The sequence below is a fragment of the Channa argus genome, chromosome 20 (genome assembly GCF_033026475.1).
Source record: "Channa argus isolate prfri chromosome 20, Channa argus male v1.0, whole genome shotgun sequence".
Classification (NCBI taxonomy): domain Eukaryota; kingdom Metazoa; phylum Chordata; class Actinopteri; order Anabantiformes; family Channidae; genus Channa; species Channa argus.
The window spans coordinates 963,681-981,497 of NC_090216.1; the positions used below are offsets into that span (position 1 = coordinate 963,681).

The 17,817-nt window shown below is 44.0% G+C and overlaps 1 protein-coding gene across 2 annotated transcripts; it reads right to left on the bottom strand.

Moving 5' to 3' along the window:
* Positions 1-252: 252 nt before the first annotated feature.
* Positions 253-12,785, bottom strand: hlfb (HLF transcription factor, PAR bZIP family member b). 2 transcript variants are annotated; one of them, XM_067488166.1, is made up of 4 exons: positions 12,395-12,785; positions 10,552-10,908; positions 4,324-4,538; positions 253-3,081 (listed from the first exon to the last, which is right to left on the bottom strand). In XM_067488166.1, the coding sequence occupies exons 1-4, from the start codon at positions 12,525-12,527 to the stop codon at positions 2,863-2,865; spliced, it is 924 nt and encodes a 307-aa protein (XP_067344267.1). In that variant the 5' UTR covers positions 12,528-12,785; the 3' UTR covers positions 253-2,862. The 2 variants fall into 2 exon arrangements, with proteins under 2 accessions (XP_067344267.1, XP_067344269.1); XM_067488168.1 differs by having other exon boundaries at positions 253-3,078; positions 12,395-12,782.
* Positions 12,786-17,817: the final 5,032 nt, after the last annotated feature.

A 17,817-nucleotide genomic window follows, 5' to 3' on the forward strand; every position in this document is an offset into this window, starting at 1 on the left:
ACATGTTGTAGGATTTACTACTGTAGGCACCTGTCTCCTGCTCGTTTTGTCTCTAAACGTATAAAACAGCGCTCGGTCACACATAACTAGTAACAGGTCCTTTTGTTGGTCAGTGAAGGTGAATTATTATTATTTGTATTATTTCTGGATGACTGTAACAAGACTTTATCAGAAATCAATCCTTTCACATTATTTTCTTTCAGTTTTTCACAGTTTTCTTCACCTGCTGCTTCATGAAAGAACAAAAAAAACTGACTTTACCTTTTCTTTATTGGTTAATTTGATCATGGGAAAGTTAATCCAAGACAAATGTAGGAAAATATCTTTGGACACAGAGTCAAACATCAGGATGCAGAGAGAGAGAAAAATCACACAGCAAACCAAAGAAAAACTAAAGAGAAGTGCTTCATGTTGGGGGGGGGGGGGGTTACATTCCTCTAGGTCACAACCAGCTGTGGAACTATACAAAGCATCTGTACAGAGGTGGACAAGTGAAGCACCTGAGCTGCAGAGTCTGAGGTATTTCACCTACGCAGGGAGGAGACGGTCGGGACCCTAAAGGAAACTTGGAGGAGTCCCATAATGCCCATGCACGGCCCGAGTGCTGGGGCCGTGTGATTTGGTGAATGTACTACTACTGTATGTGTAACCCTGTCCAAAATACACAGGAAACAGACTGTACAAAAAGAAGAAGAACGTCTCTGTAGAAACATTAAAACCTTTAATATGTCAATAAACCTTTATACTGGATTCTGTGAAAAAGCTGACGCCACTGCTTCGATGTCTCACTTGGCCACCGGGGACGTCCTCACAGGACAAAGAACCATCACATTCGGTTTCTAGACTAAATCAAACCCTTTGTCCACACAGTAAGGAGGACCCCTCTGAGCTCCAAAAAAACAACTGGGGCCACTTCCATCTTTAGTTGACATCTGGGTCCTGTCGTCTTTTAGCCGCAGAAATTTAGGTCTCAGCTCAGGACTGAAGTGGAGACATTTGGGGGCGGAGCAGCTGCTGTCAGTCCACTTCCTTCCACGAAAGCTCCGAGCTACTGTAACTTCTCGGGAGGTTGGGGAGAGTTCTGGTCCCTGATCTACAGAGGAGCAACAGGCTCCCTTGTGTCAGTTAGAGTCCTTTCTTGAGGGACTGAGTGTCCTTGTAGTAGTTATAGGGTCTTTGTTCAGTACTGACAGTCTACAGATTTTCAAGTGGGGGTCTGGGGGGGTCCTATGTTCTGACAAAACCACTTAAGGGTCAGGTTGTGGGTTTGGAAGCTCTTCGCTTATCAAAGAGCTGATTTGATTTTGGTTTATCTGTATGGAGGTCTTTGGGTCTGTCTGGTTTTTAGAGTCTCTGTTGTCTTTTTAAATCTCTTTCTAATGGCTTTGAGTCTTTTTATGGTCATTTTGTCTTTATTTGTGGTTTCAGAGTCTGTCTGTGATCATCTTGAGTCTTTCTGTGCTTCAGGGAGTCCATGTACCTGTGCCCACTAGGCTAAGAAGTTTTTCTGTGTCTTTGGTGTAAGATCTGATCAAACTGGGTAACCAGAGTCTGAGTCTGTCCTCCTGTGTCCTGTGTCCAGATAAAAAGCTACAGCGTCCTTCAATTTGGACTCTGAGGATGTCTGTGCACTAAAAATCCTTCCACTGGAATGAACAGATTGAAGCGTCTTAAACTGTGACTGAAGCCTACTGTGTTGGGACAGGACCCAGGTGGTGGAAAGAGTCTGAAAGAAAGAAACTGAGGAAATGTTTTCAACCAGTCACCATTTCGTCCAGAGAAGACAGACTCGAGGCAGGAACCGAACCCAAGTCTGCTGCCTGTGAAACGTGAGAAATCCCCACCCTGCAGGAAAATGCTCGAAACGGTTCCAAACTTGCACGTGCACATTGTTGCCCCAGGATTCAAATAGTCTCCTGTTGGCTGCAGATCCTGAAATGATCTGTCACATAAAATGTTGCTTTGGATTCAAGTTACAATATTTTTGTCAATTTATTTTAAAATAAATTTCTTATTGTTTCTTATCGTTTTGAGATTGACTGAAACTACTTCGATGTTACTGATGATGTTACATCACAGCTTCCTGTGGGGTGTGGAGCAGCAGTGTAGGGGTTTCGCTCTCTGATGCTAATTTAGCCTCATAACCAGCAGATTTGGGCATGTACACGTTTCAGTTCACACAAATGTTGGGATTGTAAAAAAATAGTTCATATATTAAGTACTTTTTTGGCATACATCAGGTAGTACTTTCTATGTTTTGGTATATTTTCATTTCCATACATACAGTGTGCAGCGCCCAGAAAGGCCTGAACCAGGTGTGATAGAAAAACCCACTGAAGCAAGAGAACAGATCCTGACTGACCATTACGAGAGCGTCAGGAAGCAGCGCACATTCATATACAGAGTCAGCAGGAGTGGGACAAAGGCAGGTTATGTACAAGTGGGGGGGGTCAAAGGTCAGGTGACAGTCGGGTCAATGCAGTAGGGGTTTGTCCATGAGGAGAGTTCACAGCCACAGAGGCATCCTGACTGGTGTGTGTGTGTGTGTGTGTGTGTGTGTGTGTGATCACTCCGAACAACAGCCTCGACTCACATCAGGTGGCGATCGCCCATTTTGAAGCAGCCACTTGGAGACAGTTGCCATAGAAACAGGTATAAAGGAATATTACAAAGCCATTAGAGATGATGCTTGGAAATAGTCCAGGCTCAGAAAGGAGACATGCTTTTGTCTTAAGCCTGACTTGTGGTCACCTGGCTACAGAGCTCCAGTGAAACTGAGCAGTTAAGAGCCAAAGATGTCACCTTCTGTGAGCCGAGCTGTGAGGACAGAGTGTGTGTGTGTGTGTGTGTGTGTGAGCGTCTTCACAGCGGTCCGTGCTGCCCCTCGTACTTGGCCAGAATGTTCTTGGTGCGTCCGAGCTCTTTCCTCAGGTCGGCCACCTCCTGCCTCAAAGCTGAGTTCTCCTTCTCCAGGAAGCCGGCCCGGATGGCGATCTGGTTTTCTTTGAGCCGCCTTGCGTCCCGGGACCGTTTGGCCGCCAAGTTGTTCTTCCTGCGCCGGGCCCAGTATTTGTCATCCTGCTCGAAGGACACAAAGGAGGAGAGAAGAGAAAAAAGGAAATTACTTCAAAGTAAGAAAGGTGAGGGAGGACACGAGACGGAAACATGACTGGACTCCTGTCCTCAGATCTTAGCCTGTCCTGCCTATTTATACTCAGAACATCAGCTTTGAGCCCAATCAGCTGTTACCAGGTGACTTTTACTGTGAACTATCGCGGAATGACAAGTTCTGAAGTTTTCCTGTCCCATACACACAGTGAGCTACACTGGGGGGGACACTCACACATTTATTGATTTTCAGAGCTGGTTGAAATGAAAACCAATTGAGCTCAAACTGTTCCTGAGTCACTTCTTTAAAACCTGATATTTCTCGGGCAGATTCTGATGCCCTGCAGTCCCTGCACCATCACACACTTGACCTTATGAGACAGGAGGTGCAGTGAGTCAAACATATGAGAGAAAGGTCTGAAGCTGCTTTCACAATCAGCCTTTGGCCACTTTTATTTGACCAAATTAAAAGCTAAATCCTCTCGGCTTGACCTCACAGTGAAGAGCAGAGCTCCCTCATTCACTCTGATCTAAGCCTCTTAACCAGGAGCTCTCAGCCAATGGGAGCAGAGACAGTGGAGGCTGCTGACGGACGGCGAGTCCACGTCTCTGCCCGCTGCCGGACTCTAATCAGCACTAATGGCTCCGTCTGCCTGCATGAACTTTGTGTACTGCACCAGCAAATTTCACTTTTTCTTTTTGCTTTGCCCTTTTTTTAATTCATAAGCCAGAATGTTTTAAAGTGAAATTGAACTTAAATATCAAACTCCACCTCAGAGCATTGGTTTTATGCTTCCTGCATTTGTTTCAACTACATTTTAATTGTTTTCCTCGTTTCCTCCGTGTTATCTTGGTTTGAAATCGTTCATTGTCCTGATTTCACTTTAAACGTGCTCTAAACGTGTTTTTGCTGATGGAACCTTTGTCCATAAATGTCTGGTGTGTGAGCTGTCTCATGTTCCTCCACAGTCACAGAATGTGAATCTTTCTGTTTCTTCTGTCTCCCTGTGATACTTGCAGGACTGGGCCCAGCTGCTCGTGCTGAGGTTGTCCCATTTTAAACTCTGGTACTGGGTCAACATGTTTTAGAGGCTGAGAACCAACAGAAACTGACTGATGCCCCGAAAGCTGCTGACTGGACCTCGTCTAGCCTCGCTTCAAGTTTTGTCTCTTTTGTAAAACAGCTCAGCTTCAACAGAACCAGCTCCAAATTACCTTCAGATCTTCGGTGATGAAGACCTTGCGAGCTTTCTTGATCATCGGCTGCGGTTTCAGCTCCTCGGCCGAGAACTTGCGCTTGCGGGGGTCGAACATCTCCTGGCCCGGCACACTGGACAGAGCCAGATCCGCAGGGTCGGGCTCGTATCCGACTGGAACCTGGATGGAGTCCGGGTCGATGGGGCTGGGAGTGTTTCTGGAGCTGGGGAGGCCTGGAGGACGAAAACAGAGTGAGTGAGTGAGTGTGTGTGAGTGTGTGTGTGTGTGTCAGACACTGGAAAACAGACATGAGCAGCCTTGGTGGTGTGTTCACTTACACCATGGAAAAAAACAGAGCAGGACTTTCTTTAAGTTCAGGACACGTGTGAAAGCTGCTGTTTCTGAAGCCTCATGACTTTGCAGCTCCAGACCTGTGATGATGGACACTGCTGTACTTTACAATATGGACCCATAGTACTCTGGACCGGACAGTTCTACAAGTACTTTTACACTTTATGTCAGGGATTCCTGCTCCTCAGAGAACTCTGCCCAGATACTGTAAGTGTCTCTGGGTCAGGTGTGTTCAGTCAATCAGAAGTCAGAGCATGTTGTTTCCTCTCTCCCACCCTGGTCTGAGATGGTGACTTACAGCTTCTAGTTGAGTGAACATACCTGATCCAGGTGATCAGCAATGGGAAGTGGAAAAAGCTCGAAAATTATCCCTGAGGTCCCGGAGGAGCAGAGTTGGGAATAACCCACAATTCCACTGCAGGAAAGTAACAAAGTAAATTGACTCAAAGTTTTTACTTTTCAGAATCAGGTTAACATAATTAAATACGGAATAATGATGAGACTTTACTTCACTACGTGAAGTACTTCGCATTGTAATTATTAGATTCAGGATATGTGATAATTAAAACAGTGGATAAGGTCGTTAAAATCTGCTCCATCATTTCCAGCTGCGAAATTAAAGTGATGAAATAAAAATCAATAATTTTGTACTTAAGTAATATTTTATTTGCAGGTCTATGTCTGCGTAATGCTACTTTTTTTTTTTTAGTAAAGATTAAAAGTTATTCTAACTAAAAATTTCAAAAAGCACTATGAAGAAAATGTACTCTTTATACAGTGATGTGTTTTTAGAATAATGTGTTCTGTAATTGGATTATTTATGCATCGTTCATCACAATAATTCATATTTAATTCTGTAGTTTGTGAATCCAAACTTATTACGATCAGTGATTAATAAAGCGTCATAATGTTTGTTGCTAATCTGAACCTCAGTGTTATCACAGCTGTCAGATACATGTAGTGAATAAAAAGTACAGGACGACCATCAGTAGTGGAGTAAATCAGTCACTGTTGGTGCAGTGAGAGGCAGCAGCCAGCAGGTGGAGGCAGACGGACCTGGATCAGTTCTAGTTTGTAGGTCTGTGTGAGTGTGTGTAGGTTCACACGACAAACAGGAAGTGTTTCATCATGAAAATGTGACTGTGTAACCAACAAGCTGCAGCTGCTGATGGGGGCTTGTGAAAACAAGAAAATATGAATTCATGTCAATCCATCTATCACCAGATCCCAGCTTTGCAGAGGACAATGATGATATTTAGTGTCTTCATCTGTCTTTCCTTGTCTCTTTTTTGGTCGGTAAGTGGCTGTTGTTTGTCATTTTTACCTTTTAGAGTCATTCGCCATATATTTCTGGTCACTGTCTGTCTTTTATATTTATTTATTTACAATTAGTTATCATTAGTGTGTTGTTCTATGCGGGTACATTTTGTCTATTTTTGACCTTCATGTGTCCGTTTTTGGTCATTGTGTTAACAATCTCTTTCTTCTTCGTGGTGGTTTTGCTCATTTGAACTAATCTGCCATATAAACAGCAAATATTACCACTAGCGTCTCACACTAAGGTGTTCGTTTATGGATCCAACCTCGTTCTTCAGTGTTACTGAGGTGCTGCTTCAGATCATTGTGGAGGCTGCAGCCTGCTGCTGCTGGACTGCACTGCATGAGACTGAAAGGTGTTTCCATTATTCCGTCCAGCAACACATCAGACTAAGAACAAAGCAGCGCCTGGTCTGGAGTCCAGCACTGATTTGTGGTCAAAGTGCCAGTTCTCAGTGAGTCTCAGCTGCTTGTCTTTGTCTGTGCAGACACAGACGTTATGTAACTGTCTTCATTAACACATGATCACAGACGAAGACTGGCGCCTACTGTCAGAACTGCTTCACGTTTCAATGCTATGTCTCTGCACCGTTTCAAAACAGTCATTATTCTCTGAAAATGCACTGAGCTCCGCTAAAGGACTTTTACTTCAAACTTTTGTCCGTGTAGGTGAGACGTGTAAAGTTATAAGTTTTTCCACACATCAACCACTCTATGTTTTACACAAACGTACAAAAATGTTTGTATAATTTCACATTTTAAGAACATACATCAGCATATTAAATTGAAACCTGTGACCTGTGGACAAACTCATCTTCCTGTGTCCTTCTCTTTCTGCTGCCTCCCAACAATAAGCTTCTGTCAGTTTTCCTGCAGCTCTGATAAAATCTGAATATCTGATTACTGAAGCTAAAGTTCAGCCACCAAACCACCCAAACCAAAACAGAGCTCGCCACCCTCAGGTTGGGGCCAGGTGTGTCTGTGCTGTCTCACAGGAGACCATAAAGGTCCAGGTTCAGATGGGTGGGGTGAGGGTGCGGTTTGAGATTTTAGCTTTGATTCTGCTGTTCTAATGTCACCCAGGAGACTGTGTGAACTCCAGCTGCAGCCGTAATTGCAATAATCTATGAGTCAATGAACTAAAGTAATTCGACTTTTTGTTCCAGCGCAAATGCGAAACATTTACTAAATTTCATGCTTTTTCATCTGAGATCAGAGAACGAGATCTCACTTCAGAAAAATCTGCAGTGAAACACACCAACAGAAAGCTGCACTTTTACACTAAAAGTTTCCAGTGGGGATCAGCAACAGAAGCTACTTCCACACACTGGGTCGCTTTCGTTAGAGGCATCTTGTTGACTTAGGCAGCTTCCTCAGGCGTCTTCCTCACACGTTTACCTGAGCCAAACTTGATCACTGTGCACAAGCTGCTTTTGGTTTTTACTGATAAGAGACATTTACCCAACCAGCTGGTGAGTAACAGGTAAACACCAGGCTGAATTTTCCAACTATGTGACTGTAACCCGAAGGCAGCTGGGTGGTGTCTTATGTGCAGGAGCAGGTGGCAGCTGAACAACAGCACATGATGTGTCTTGCTGCCATAAACGTGATGCTGACAGATGTCCTGAAACGTGTGTGTGTGTGTGTGTGAGTCGCTGGGCTGCAGTTCCTGATGTTTCCCATTGAGCCAAGTTCATCCCTCATCTCTGGAGCTGCAGGTAATGTTACACAGACACGTGCACTTGCGAGGACAAACTCTTGGAGCTCTGACTGACCTTCTTGCAGTTTGAACTGCACGACATCATTTCAGCATCACCATCGTGATGTGCACATGTGCAACAGGTTTTGCAGATGGCAACAAAAGGAAAAATCGCTCATTTTCCATTTTCCATGACTAATCTGCCTGTGCTTTTAATCTGCCAAACTTAGACGTCTGCTTATGCTGCGTGAGTTTCTGAGTGGTAGACACTCTCTGATTGGTCACAGTTGCAGGAAGTGCAGAGATGTTTGAGGGGAAGTATAAGGATCATTTGTTGAGATTTGACTTTTTTCCAAAAGAAGAAGAGAAGCTGTCTATAAACAACCTTTGGACTGTGTACATTTTTATTTCAGCAAGAACTGCCAAGGTGCCTAAAGCTAAAAGTAGTAAAGTGAAAGGTTGTGTCCACTTGGGTAAAAGCAACACAAATACTGAATTACAAATACACACTTTGCACGAAAGTCTATTTCAGACAAGTCCCCCCCCCCTTTTCTTTTGCTTCTCCCTTTTTTGGGAGGAACAGTTTGTGTAAAAAGCACCAACACCTGATGTTTAGTATAAGTTTAACACCTGGAGTGAATTTCATTACATCTGGCACAAACGTCCACCAGGATGAACTGATTAGATCATGACGCACTAAGTAAATGTTACTTTAAAGCAAACTTTTATCCAAAAAGGAGGTGCCACGATTAACTGATTGGAGATGGAGATGTGGATAAAACTGCAGAAGGCTCCTAGAGAAATGTTTATTAAGATACTTTTGAGTTTCGTATGTCACTGTAAAAAGTGCAGTATTATTTCAATATCATAAAGTAAATTAATATGTTAAATAAAATCAACTCTGATGTGTTTTTCTGTAGAAAGCAGGCGTCAGTACATAAAGTACTGATGGGGCTTTCTATTGTTAATTTGGCCCAAATTGTCTTATTTGTACATTTAATATGTGATACTTTTACTTCTTCAGGCCTGTGCAAACTCCAGGATTTGTTTTACTATGAGATCACAGTGACATTTTTAGAGAGTAAATGAACTTGAAGGTAGGAAGAAGTAGGACATTTGGTTGTGCAGGGAGTCCAGCTAAAGACCAGATGAAGATGTTTGTGCTTCTTTAGTCCCTCTGTCAGTTTGTTTATCGTTACCTGGTGAACCCTGGTGAACCCTGGTGAACCCTGGCTATCCCCAGCCACTCCAGCCTCCTTATCTGAAGTGCAGTCATGGGGCCATGTGTACAAATATGCCAGATTATGCCATAGATTACTCTGCTATATTTAGAGCCGAGAGCAGCAGATTAAAGCTGGTATCAACAGGCCTGAAGCTACAGTTTGCTGATGTGCAGAGTCATGAAAGAACGTGTGTGAAACATGGTCCATAAGACTCATGAGAAACTGCATCAATGCTTAAAAAGTGAAGAACAGTCAGTCTTCACTTGAGCTTGTTCATCTTTCTTTTCTTTCTTTCATGCTCTCGATGTGTCTAATCAAGCTGTGGTTGATGGTTCAGACCATTTTAATGTTCAGGGTTTTTTTTAAATGGAGATAAATAAAGTCCGTCTCCAGTCAACAACCTGTGGTTATTAGTACTTTGTGTGTTTGAGCAGAAAAATGTATGTGCAGAGTTTGACACTGGGACTTTAAAGTGTTCCAGTCATTGTTGGTAACTTGGTGACTACACACAAACTGTTATTAGAGCACAGTTCTTTTATGGGACTTATGTGTGGTTTCTTTACAATATGAGCTTTAGTACTGAAACGTCTGCAGCCGGCTTCACGACGTCAACCGTACTCTGAGCCAGAAACAGGATCCCAGACCCAGCAGCCCTGTGTGTGCGTGTGTGGGGATTATTAGCTGATGTGAATGTAAACGGAGTTGGAAACTCGTGTGTGGATGTGAGGGTTGCCGCCCCCTGGCCTACTTCTCCAGAGAACACTATGTTCTTAAAACACTGATCTCATGCAGGGACAGGCACACACACACACACACACACACACACACACACACACAGCATGCAGAGTCACATGTCTCTGCATGCTGTGTGTAAAGGCTGCTCATTTTCTACAAACATGCGCAAGTAAACGAGTTAAAGAGGAAGTAGTCGCCTTCACACGCACACAACACATGTTGGTACACAAGCACACACCCACACACACAAACACACACGCATCTGTCGAGGTGATGAATTCGACACTGCCATCACTCCTGGCTCCTGAGCTGGATGTTTTTTCCCCTCAGTCATTACCAATATGTGCTGCAAGTCTGTGCTGCTCAGGTCGACGTTTGAAACTTTGTGCTCTTTGTTGAGCAGAGTAAAGCACAACACAAACACATGATTACTGCAGGACAGTGGGATCACATGCAAAGAGAAAGCTGAGGTTCAATTGTTACACGAACAATTGTCGAAGTATTTTATTTAGTTTCTGTGAATGATTTCTCGATTTGGTCACCTGACAGTCGGGACGTGATCCCACTAACAACTCTGCGTCCTCCTTTAGTCAAAAGTACAAACTTGATAGTGATGGATTAGTCTGGTGGTAACTTACTTTTTCTCCTACTGACAGTGTTTTATTGTCATTGTGGAGATGAATGAATCCATCCTCAGACCTTTTCTGTTTCTGTTCACAGCTATGCTGATGACACCCTGCTTAATATTTACCTAAAACTAAATAACTAGGGTAATTTAAAGACTTTGAAGGGCTGTTAAGACGATTTTCATCTCAACAAAACTGAGTCACAGATTTTCATTTGTCATCCCTGTGAACCAACCACTTGTTGATAACGTAAAGAAGGTAAAACAGTACACAACCGTGCCCATCGTTGTGTTACCTGCTCTTGCCGGGCTACTGTGCAGACAGTTCGGGGAGACGACGCTCGTGTGTACGGAGGTGGAGGCATGGTTGCTGAGGTCCATCACCGAGGGCGCCGGCGTGGGTGGTGCCGTCGGCATGATCGGCGGCTGACGTTGTGGAGCATGTGGTTGATGCTGGTCATGGCGGTGGTGGGAGGGGCTGGAGGGGATGCCGTTCTCTGACAGGAACTCTTCCAGGTCCATGTACTCCAGCTGGAAGGTGTCTCCGTCATAGGGCAGAGTCTTGTCCCACAGTGTAGGGCCCAGGAAGGCCGACTGGGGAGCACTGCGCTCCTCCTCCAAGTTCTTCTCCTTCTCCTGCTCCTTGCTGAAAGCTGCGAAGGACAACAGTAGGATTCGGTCAGTACTAACCCAAAAAGAAAATGCTTCAGGTTCAGGGTTACAGATTATAATGTGCTCTCTGGACTTTCTGACTGGCTTGGTGATAGAAGATATTCTGATATTCAGAATGTTCTCTTTGCATCCATAGCTCTTTCTGTACATGCACAAGCAAACAACTGATACAAGGTTCCAAACTAAACTACAAAAAATTTCTCATCCCCCTACAACACAGCACTTTTCTGATCTCACATCCTCCATCTGCAAGACAACACCAGTGTCACTGAGTGATTCAAATGATTTTTTTATTTTTTACAATTTCCACATCTAAGGTTAAAGTTTGGTAAAGCTGAGATACAAAAACTACTTTGGTGTCTCTGAGAGCTCACAGCACTGCAAATAGACAAAACACAAGCTAATTAAAAAAAATGAATTCATCGATTTGAATACACAGGTGCAGTATTAAGAAACACGCTTTTTAATTTGCTTGAGTTTTGTCTATTTGCAATGCTGTGAGCTCTCAGAGACACAGTAGTTAGGACACAATCCTACTAATTAGTTACATAAAGTAAAAGAAACTTCAACTGTTGATAGAAAACAGAAACAGGAACACTGGGTCTCCTGTTTCAGGCTTTGCTGACCCATCTGTCCACTCTGTCTTCTCCTAGGTGAGTTAAAGAAAAATTGAAGTACATACGTCTAAATCTTTTCAGTTTAGACCACAGTGTTTTTCTAATGTTAACAATGTACTGTGACAATCTAAGCACAACTGTAAGAACTGTAAGTACACTGCATTCCGAGAAACAGGATCTTCTGCATTTAAGATTTTTTGTCTGGGAAAATTTTTCTAATGTTTTTCTACTAATGTTTCCAAATGTATTTGTGTTTGTGCTTTAGTTATGTAGGAAGGTGATATGTAAAAGACAGCGTTGGGTCATTTCTGCACATGATGACAACATTTTTAAATCAGCTTCAAAATGTTTCCTAACATGGATCAGAGCTCACGGATGAGTTTTATTTTTTTTAATTTCTTAGTAGCTGTGTTAATTACAGTGCACATGTTGGATTCAAAGACCCAAAGAAACGGTGGACAAGCTTGTTCCTTATTTGCATCATTGTTAAAGCAGTAACTCTATTTACTCTCACTCTGTCATTCTGAGTGTGACCCGCTCTTATTATGTTTCCTTAAATAATACGATGTCTGATGACATCTGACAAACATCAGATGTCCAAATCTCTTACATTACTTTAATCATTGCTCGTTCCTAGTGATGACAGAAACTGATATTTCTGGTCTGTCCGGCAGCTCGTGAACACCCTCCCTGCTCTGAAAAGTTTTTGCGGGAGGCGCAGAATTCACGGCGCACGGACAGCGCAGCCTCCTTTACGCACAGCTGGAGAATATTGAAGGCGCAGAGAAACACTGATCGTGATTATGGCTCTAACGCACACATAAAACTAACACTGACACAGTAACTTCACCTTCATGATGCAGCGGCAGCTTCATCGGGTTCTCCAGCAGAGACTTGAGCACCCCGTGCGTCGCCGGAGGCAGAAAACTTGGATTGAGCGGGATGGGATGTCGGCACATTTTCTCCATCACGCCTCCTTGCATTGGGAGCCGAGGATCCAACCAAGCAAAGCAACGCAGAAACCAACACTTTGAGCAATGAAATCAGGCAGAAAAGGCTGAGGTGGTGGGAGTCCTCTGCTCTGTAGCTACATGGGGGGGATACGCGCAGGTGAAGCTTTTAGAATAAAAGTGTGTGAGAGTAAAAACAAGAGCTGTGGCAGACCGGGCTGCAGGAGGCGGACAGACCGATCCGGATCCCATGTGTGAGGACGGAGGGCTGCTGACGTGAAACCGGGAGCCAAACTCCCGCCTCTCCCTCTCCACACCCCTCCCTCCCCCTCCCTCCCTCTTGACAGCGCTCAATACAGCATCAGAGCAGGATTTTCTAACCCTCTGACAAACATGGACGGGTTATGAAAAAATGGGTCGCTGGCCACAGGCAGGTAAAAGTCCCCACCACCCCCACCCCAACCAGACCACCAGACTGCTGTATCTTCATCTGAGCTGTATCTGGTCCAGGGCCCCCCTGACCTGTGAGGCCCCTGACCTGTGCACAGTTTTACTTTGGCAGAACTGGTGCAAACACCTGAACTCTTTACTGTTTGATGGAGAAAAAGGTGAAATACTTTTCATCCACGTTGGATGAAAAGTATTTCACCCAATTCTCCATCTCGTAACTAGTTTTAGGGCAGGAAATCAGCCTGGAAACCACAGAACGAACATCACCGTCCATGTGACATCGAAATAATCAGGTTCAGTTTCAGTAACCATGTCAGGACAAACAGCTGTCTGCTGTCCACATCATCATAAACATCAAATAAGAATAATAATTTTAAATACTGCAACTGAACCACATGACAAGAGCATCAACATTCTGCAGACCCACACATTACATTTAATTTCTTTTTTAAAGTTATTTGAATGCTGATGAACCTAAACGTCACTAAGATCCACAAACACATCCATCTCTGTATTGTCCTGTAGTGTTTTCACTGTGTTTGTCATGGTGATGATGTCATAATGAGCATAAAAACATAACACACCTTTAATAAGTTTAAACACACTTTGTTTTCTTACTGGTTCCTTTATTTTTGATCCTTACTCACACACTCACTGAGCTGCTGCACAGAGGAATGCTGGGTCACATGAGTGGGCTGGCCTGACCTACTTTTGTCCAATCAGAGGCCGCCGTGTCCTCCTCTCTCCTCCCTCCTCTTCCCCCTTCTCCCCCCAGCAGCCTGGTCACATTGAACCTCATGTGCTATAGAGCAGGAGGAAAACAAATCCTGCAAAAAGGGAGGGGGGGCAAGGAGGGGAGAGGAGAGAAAACTAGAATGAGAGGAGAGGAAACAAGGAGAAGAGGAGAGGAAAGACAAGGAGAGGAAAAGTGAGGACGGGAAAGGAAACAAGAACAAAAGATAAAGGAAACAGGGAGATGATAGGAAAAAGGAAAGGAAGCAAGGAGAGAAGAAAAATCAAGGAGAGGAGGGGAAAGGAAACAATCAAAAGGAAATGAGATTAAAGGAAAATAGGTGATGAGAGGAAACAGGTGGGAAGAAAAAGGAGAAAGTGATGAGAGATGAGAAGAGAGGACAGGAAAGGAAACAAGGGAGAAAAAAAAGGGGGAGGAAGCATGGAAGGAAAACCAAAGAAGGAAAGGAGGTGAAAGACTCAAATAGTAATATTATTTGTAATAAATCTGTAATATTATTAGATTTCATGTCAAATCGTGAAACTGTGAAGAGAAAGACAGAGACTCAGTAAATTAGAGAGAAGTCTCCCTCCTCCGCTCCTAAGACAGAATCTAATCTGATAAAGTGGATCACAGAGTCCCCTTACATGCAGCAGCCAAACACCATATGTGACGATACAAAGACCAGAGTCCTCCGCTGCCTCGACAAATCCCCGGCAGCCTCGCTCTCATTTAAACTTCCTTAGCAACAGCGGTTGCTAAAGCACAGTGATGTTGTGACGACCTTTGTGAAAGAGAAAAGTAGGACAGGACTCAGACACGTCCGGGCATCTCTCTGACTCGTCTCTTTAACCTGCACTAAACGTTACACCTGCTCGGCCTCTGCTGTCGGTTCCGGTCTGAGGTCAGACCCGACAAGTCTACAGTCAACAGGGCCCCACTGAAATGTCTAGGCCCTGTCTCCTAAAAATAATAATACCTCTGCAGTGGAACTGCAGCTCCGATTCTGTCCTTGTAGGGAACATGATCAGTGGATGTTCAACGTCCAGGATCTCATCTGCACACAGGGTCAAATTTACGTTTTTCTGAACCAGCTCACGTTGTTCTCTAACCTGAACCAAGTGCTATGAGAGTCTAAGCTCAACCTGAAGAACTTTAAATATCACAGAAGAAGAACACCGATCAGTTTTCTCAGGTAGGACAGCATCAGCTCCAGCTCGTCTCGTAGTGTGGCCTGGTTCTGGAACACTCACTGAATAGCATTGGCAGCATTGCAGGGATATTAACTAAGTGTGCTGAGTGAGGCCAAGCCGAGAAAAGCACTGATTCCTGTTTGACCAGGAGGTTTATTAGCGTCTTGTTTCAGTTACACACTTTAAGGAAAGTCATCAATACGACACCTTTAGGTTTAGGAAAACAACTCTTTTGTTGCCTAAACCACTCTGGAGAATCTGGAGTTGAGCTAAGCTCTACCGTGGCTCCACCATCCACCCCAGCTCCCTCCTACACAGGCTGTTGCTGTTATGAAGCAGCATTACTCGGGAGTCAAAGACGGGCTAAACATGCATGCACACATTCAGCTGCTTGTTGCCGCAGTGACATTTCCTCTACGTCGCAAACCGTCACCACAGCTTGGACACTGTGACACTTCCAAAAGAAAAGTACGTACTGTTGGACCCAATACTTCTTTTGTTACAGTTACAGTAGTTACAGTTATAGCAGCCACCTTGGTGCTGTGACCTGGTTTCAGGGCCCACAGAGAGCCTCTCAGAAGCACCTTGTTGTAGTGCTGATTATTCCCTTTATTTCTCCTTCATCTTTTAGAGATTCTACAGTGAGCTGGCTATGACTGGTGGGTTCAACTGTTCCCAGAAACTCCTTCAGACAGAAACAGACTCCTGGCATTGTGGGGTAAGAGTGCAGCTGCCATTTTGGTGCCTGGTATAGGAAGGGGTGCAGTTTCAGGAGACGGATGCTGCCATGTATGTGGTGGTTTAGGTTGAAGGTGCTTGTTGTAATAGTTGTATTAGTGTTGGATTCACAACATATTTCTTCATTATTAGCTGACAAAACGTGTTTGACACGAATAAACGCCACATTTTCTGACCGGGGCTCTAACAGGGGTTACAAGGATCAGCTGAGGCTGATGTTTGTTCAGCTTTTGGGCCACAAAGAGTCTACTCTGAAACTTCCAGAGGAGTAAATTGGATTTTCCTCCTAAAACCATTTGGTCTAATTCGTGCTGAGAAGATCATTCGGAGGCTTGATACCACGAGAACTACAGTTACACACAAGCCCTCGATTTGTGGGTCACTTTTTTCTAGCCCACTGTAAACAACAACATGCTCATGTAATCCCAGCGTGAGTGTCGGGCCTGCAGCGCCCTCGTCTCATTACACAGTTCAAATGATAATTTACATAACCAAAGCTGGGCTGAATCAGCTCAGCGTTGACCTCCTGGTACTGCTTTAAGACTCAGTGGGCCCGAGCCAAGACCTATTCTCAGACACCCACTAAGACCTGGGCTCACAAAGAACTTCAACAAAAGAGCTGTAACGAGTCCTTTTGGGACTTTTGTTAAGCTCATCGTCAGTGACGCTGGTAAACGGGACAATCACTGACGAGCTGGGATCTGTTTGGGCTGAGCTTTCTAATCCGATCAGGACTGAGTTATTGATGCAGTCTGTGATTTCTCAAGGTTCAACAAAGGACAAGAGGCTTTGCAGGTTGTGTAACTTCTCTGCTGATTGGTGATGAATCATATTTAACATTTAATTTTCAGTTCTGAGTTTTATTTATTTCTTCTCTCACCAAGTCCATGTTCCACGCAGGGATTATGAATGACAGGTTAGCAGTTTTAGCCATATTTGGTGCAATAATTGATGAATAGACAGGTCCATACTTTTTACTTTATATATGTCTCCTTTAGGCAACATTAAAACACTCCATAAATTTCCACTGTTATGCTGATGATACCCAGCTATATTTATCTATGGAACCAGATGAAAATAATCAGTTAATAAAGCTTCAAGCATGCCTACAAGACATAAAGGCCTGGATTTCCCACAATTTTTTACTTTTAAACTCAGACAAAACTGAAGTCATAGTATTTGGGCCCAAAAATCTCAGAGATATGATGTCCAACCATATTGTTACACTAGATGGCATAAGTCTGGCCTCCAGTACTACTGCAAGGAACCTTGGAGTTATTTTTGATCAGGATCTATCCTTTAACTCACATATAAAACAAATCTCTAGAACAGCCTTCTTCCACCTACGGAACATTGCCAAAATTAGGAGCATCCTGTCTCAAAGTGATGCCGAAAAACTGGTCCATGCATTTGTTACCTCTAGGTTGGACTACTGTAATTCCCTACTTTCATGATGCCCCAGTAACTCCCTAAAGAGCCTGCAATGAATCCAAAATGCTGCAGCAAGAGTGCTGACTGGAACTAGCAAGAGAGATCATATTTCACCTTCACTAGCTTCTCTCCATTGGCTTCCCATTAAATGTAGAATAGAATTTAAAACCCTGCTTCTTACATATAAAGCTCTGAATGGTCAGGCTCCATCATATTTAGAAGACCTCATAGCACCATATCATCCCAGTAGACCAATTCGCTCTCAGAATGCAGGCCTACTTGTGGTTCCCAGAATTTCCAAAGGTAGAATGGGAGGTAGAGCCTTTAGCTATCAAGCTCCTCTCTTGTGGAACCAGCTCCCAGTTCAGATTCGGGAAGCAGACACCCTCTCTACTTTTAAGTCTAGGCTTAAAACCTTCCTTTTTAATAAAGCAAATAGTTAGTTATAGTTATGCTGCCATAGGCTTAGACTGCTGGGGGACCCATTCCCTAATGCTCCATTCCTCTTGACCTCTCTCCTCTCCTCTCATCCAGCAATTGTCACCATTGTATGTCATTAACTCTGTGTGTTCTCTCCCGTAGTTGTCTTTGTCCTCCTCTGTCTCCCTCTCTCTGTCCCTTTCTGCAGGTGTCCCCCGGCTTTGAAGCTGTGTGTCTTCCAGCGTGAAGCTACTGATCCTACCAATCTGCCCGATGTTTTGTTGTTGCTTTTGTTGCTCTGTTCTTTTCTCTCTCCCCTTTCCACTCACCCCAACCGGTCGAGGCAGATGGCCGTCCA

Coding starts and splice junctions, on each gene's coding strand:
- hlfb (XM_067488166.1), bottom strand. CDS start 12,527: ATGCAAGGAGGCGTGATGGAGAAAATGTGCCGACATCCCATCCCGCTC. Junction 4,539..10,551: donor CAGTAGCCCGGCAAGAGCAG/GTAACACAACGA, acceptor TTCGTCCTCCAG/GCCTCCCCAGCTCCAGAAAC. Junction 3,082..4,323: donor TCATCACCGAAGATCTGAAG/GTAATTTGGAGC, acceptor GTGTCCTTCGAG/CAGGATGACAAATACTGGGC.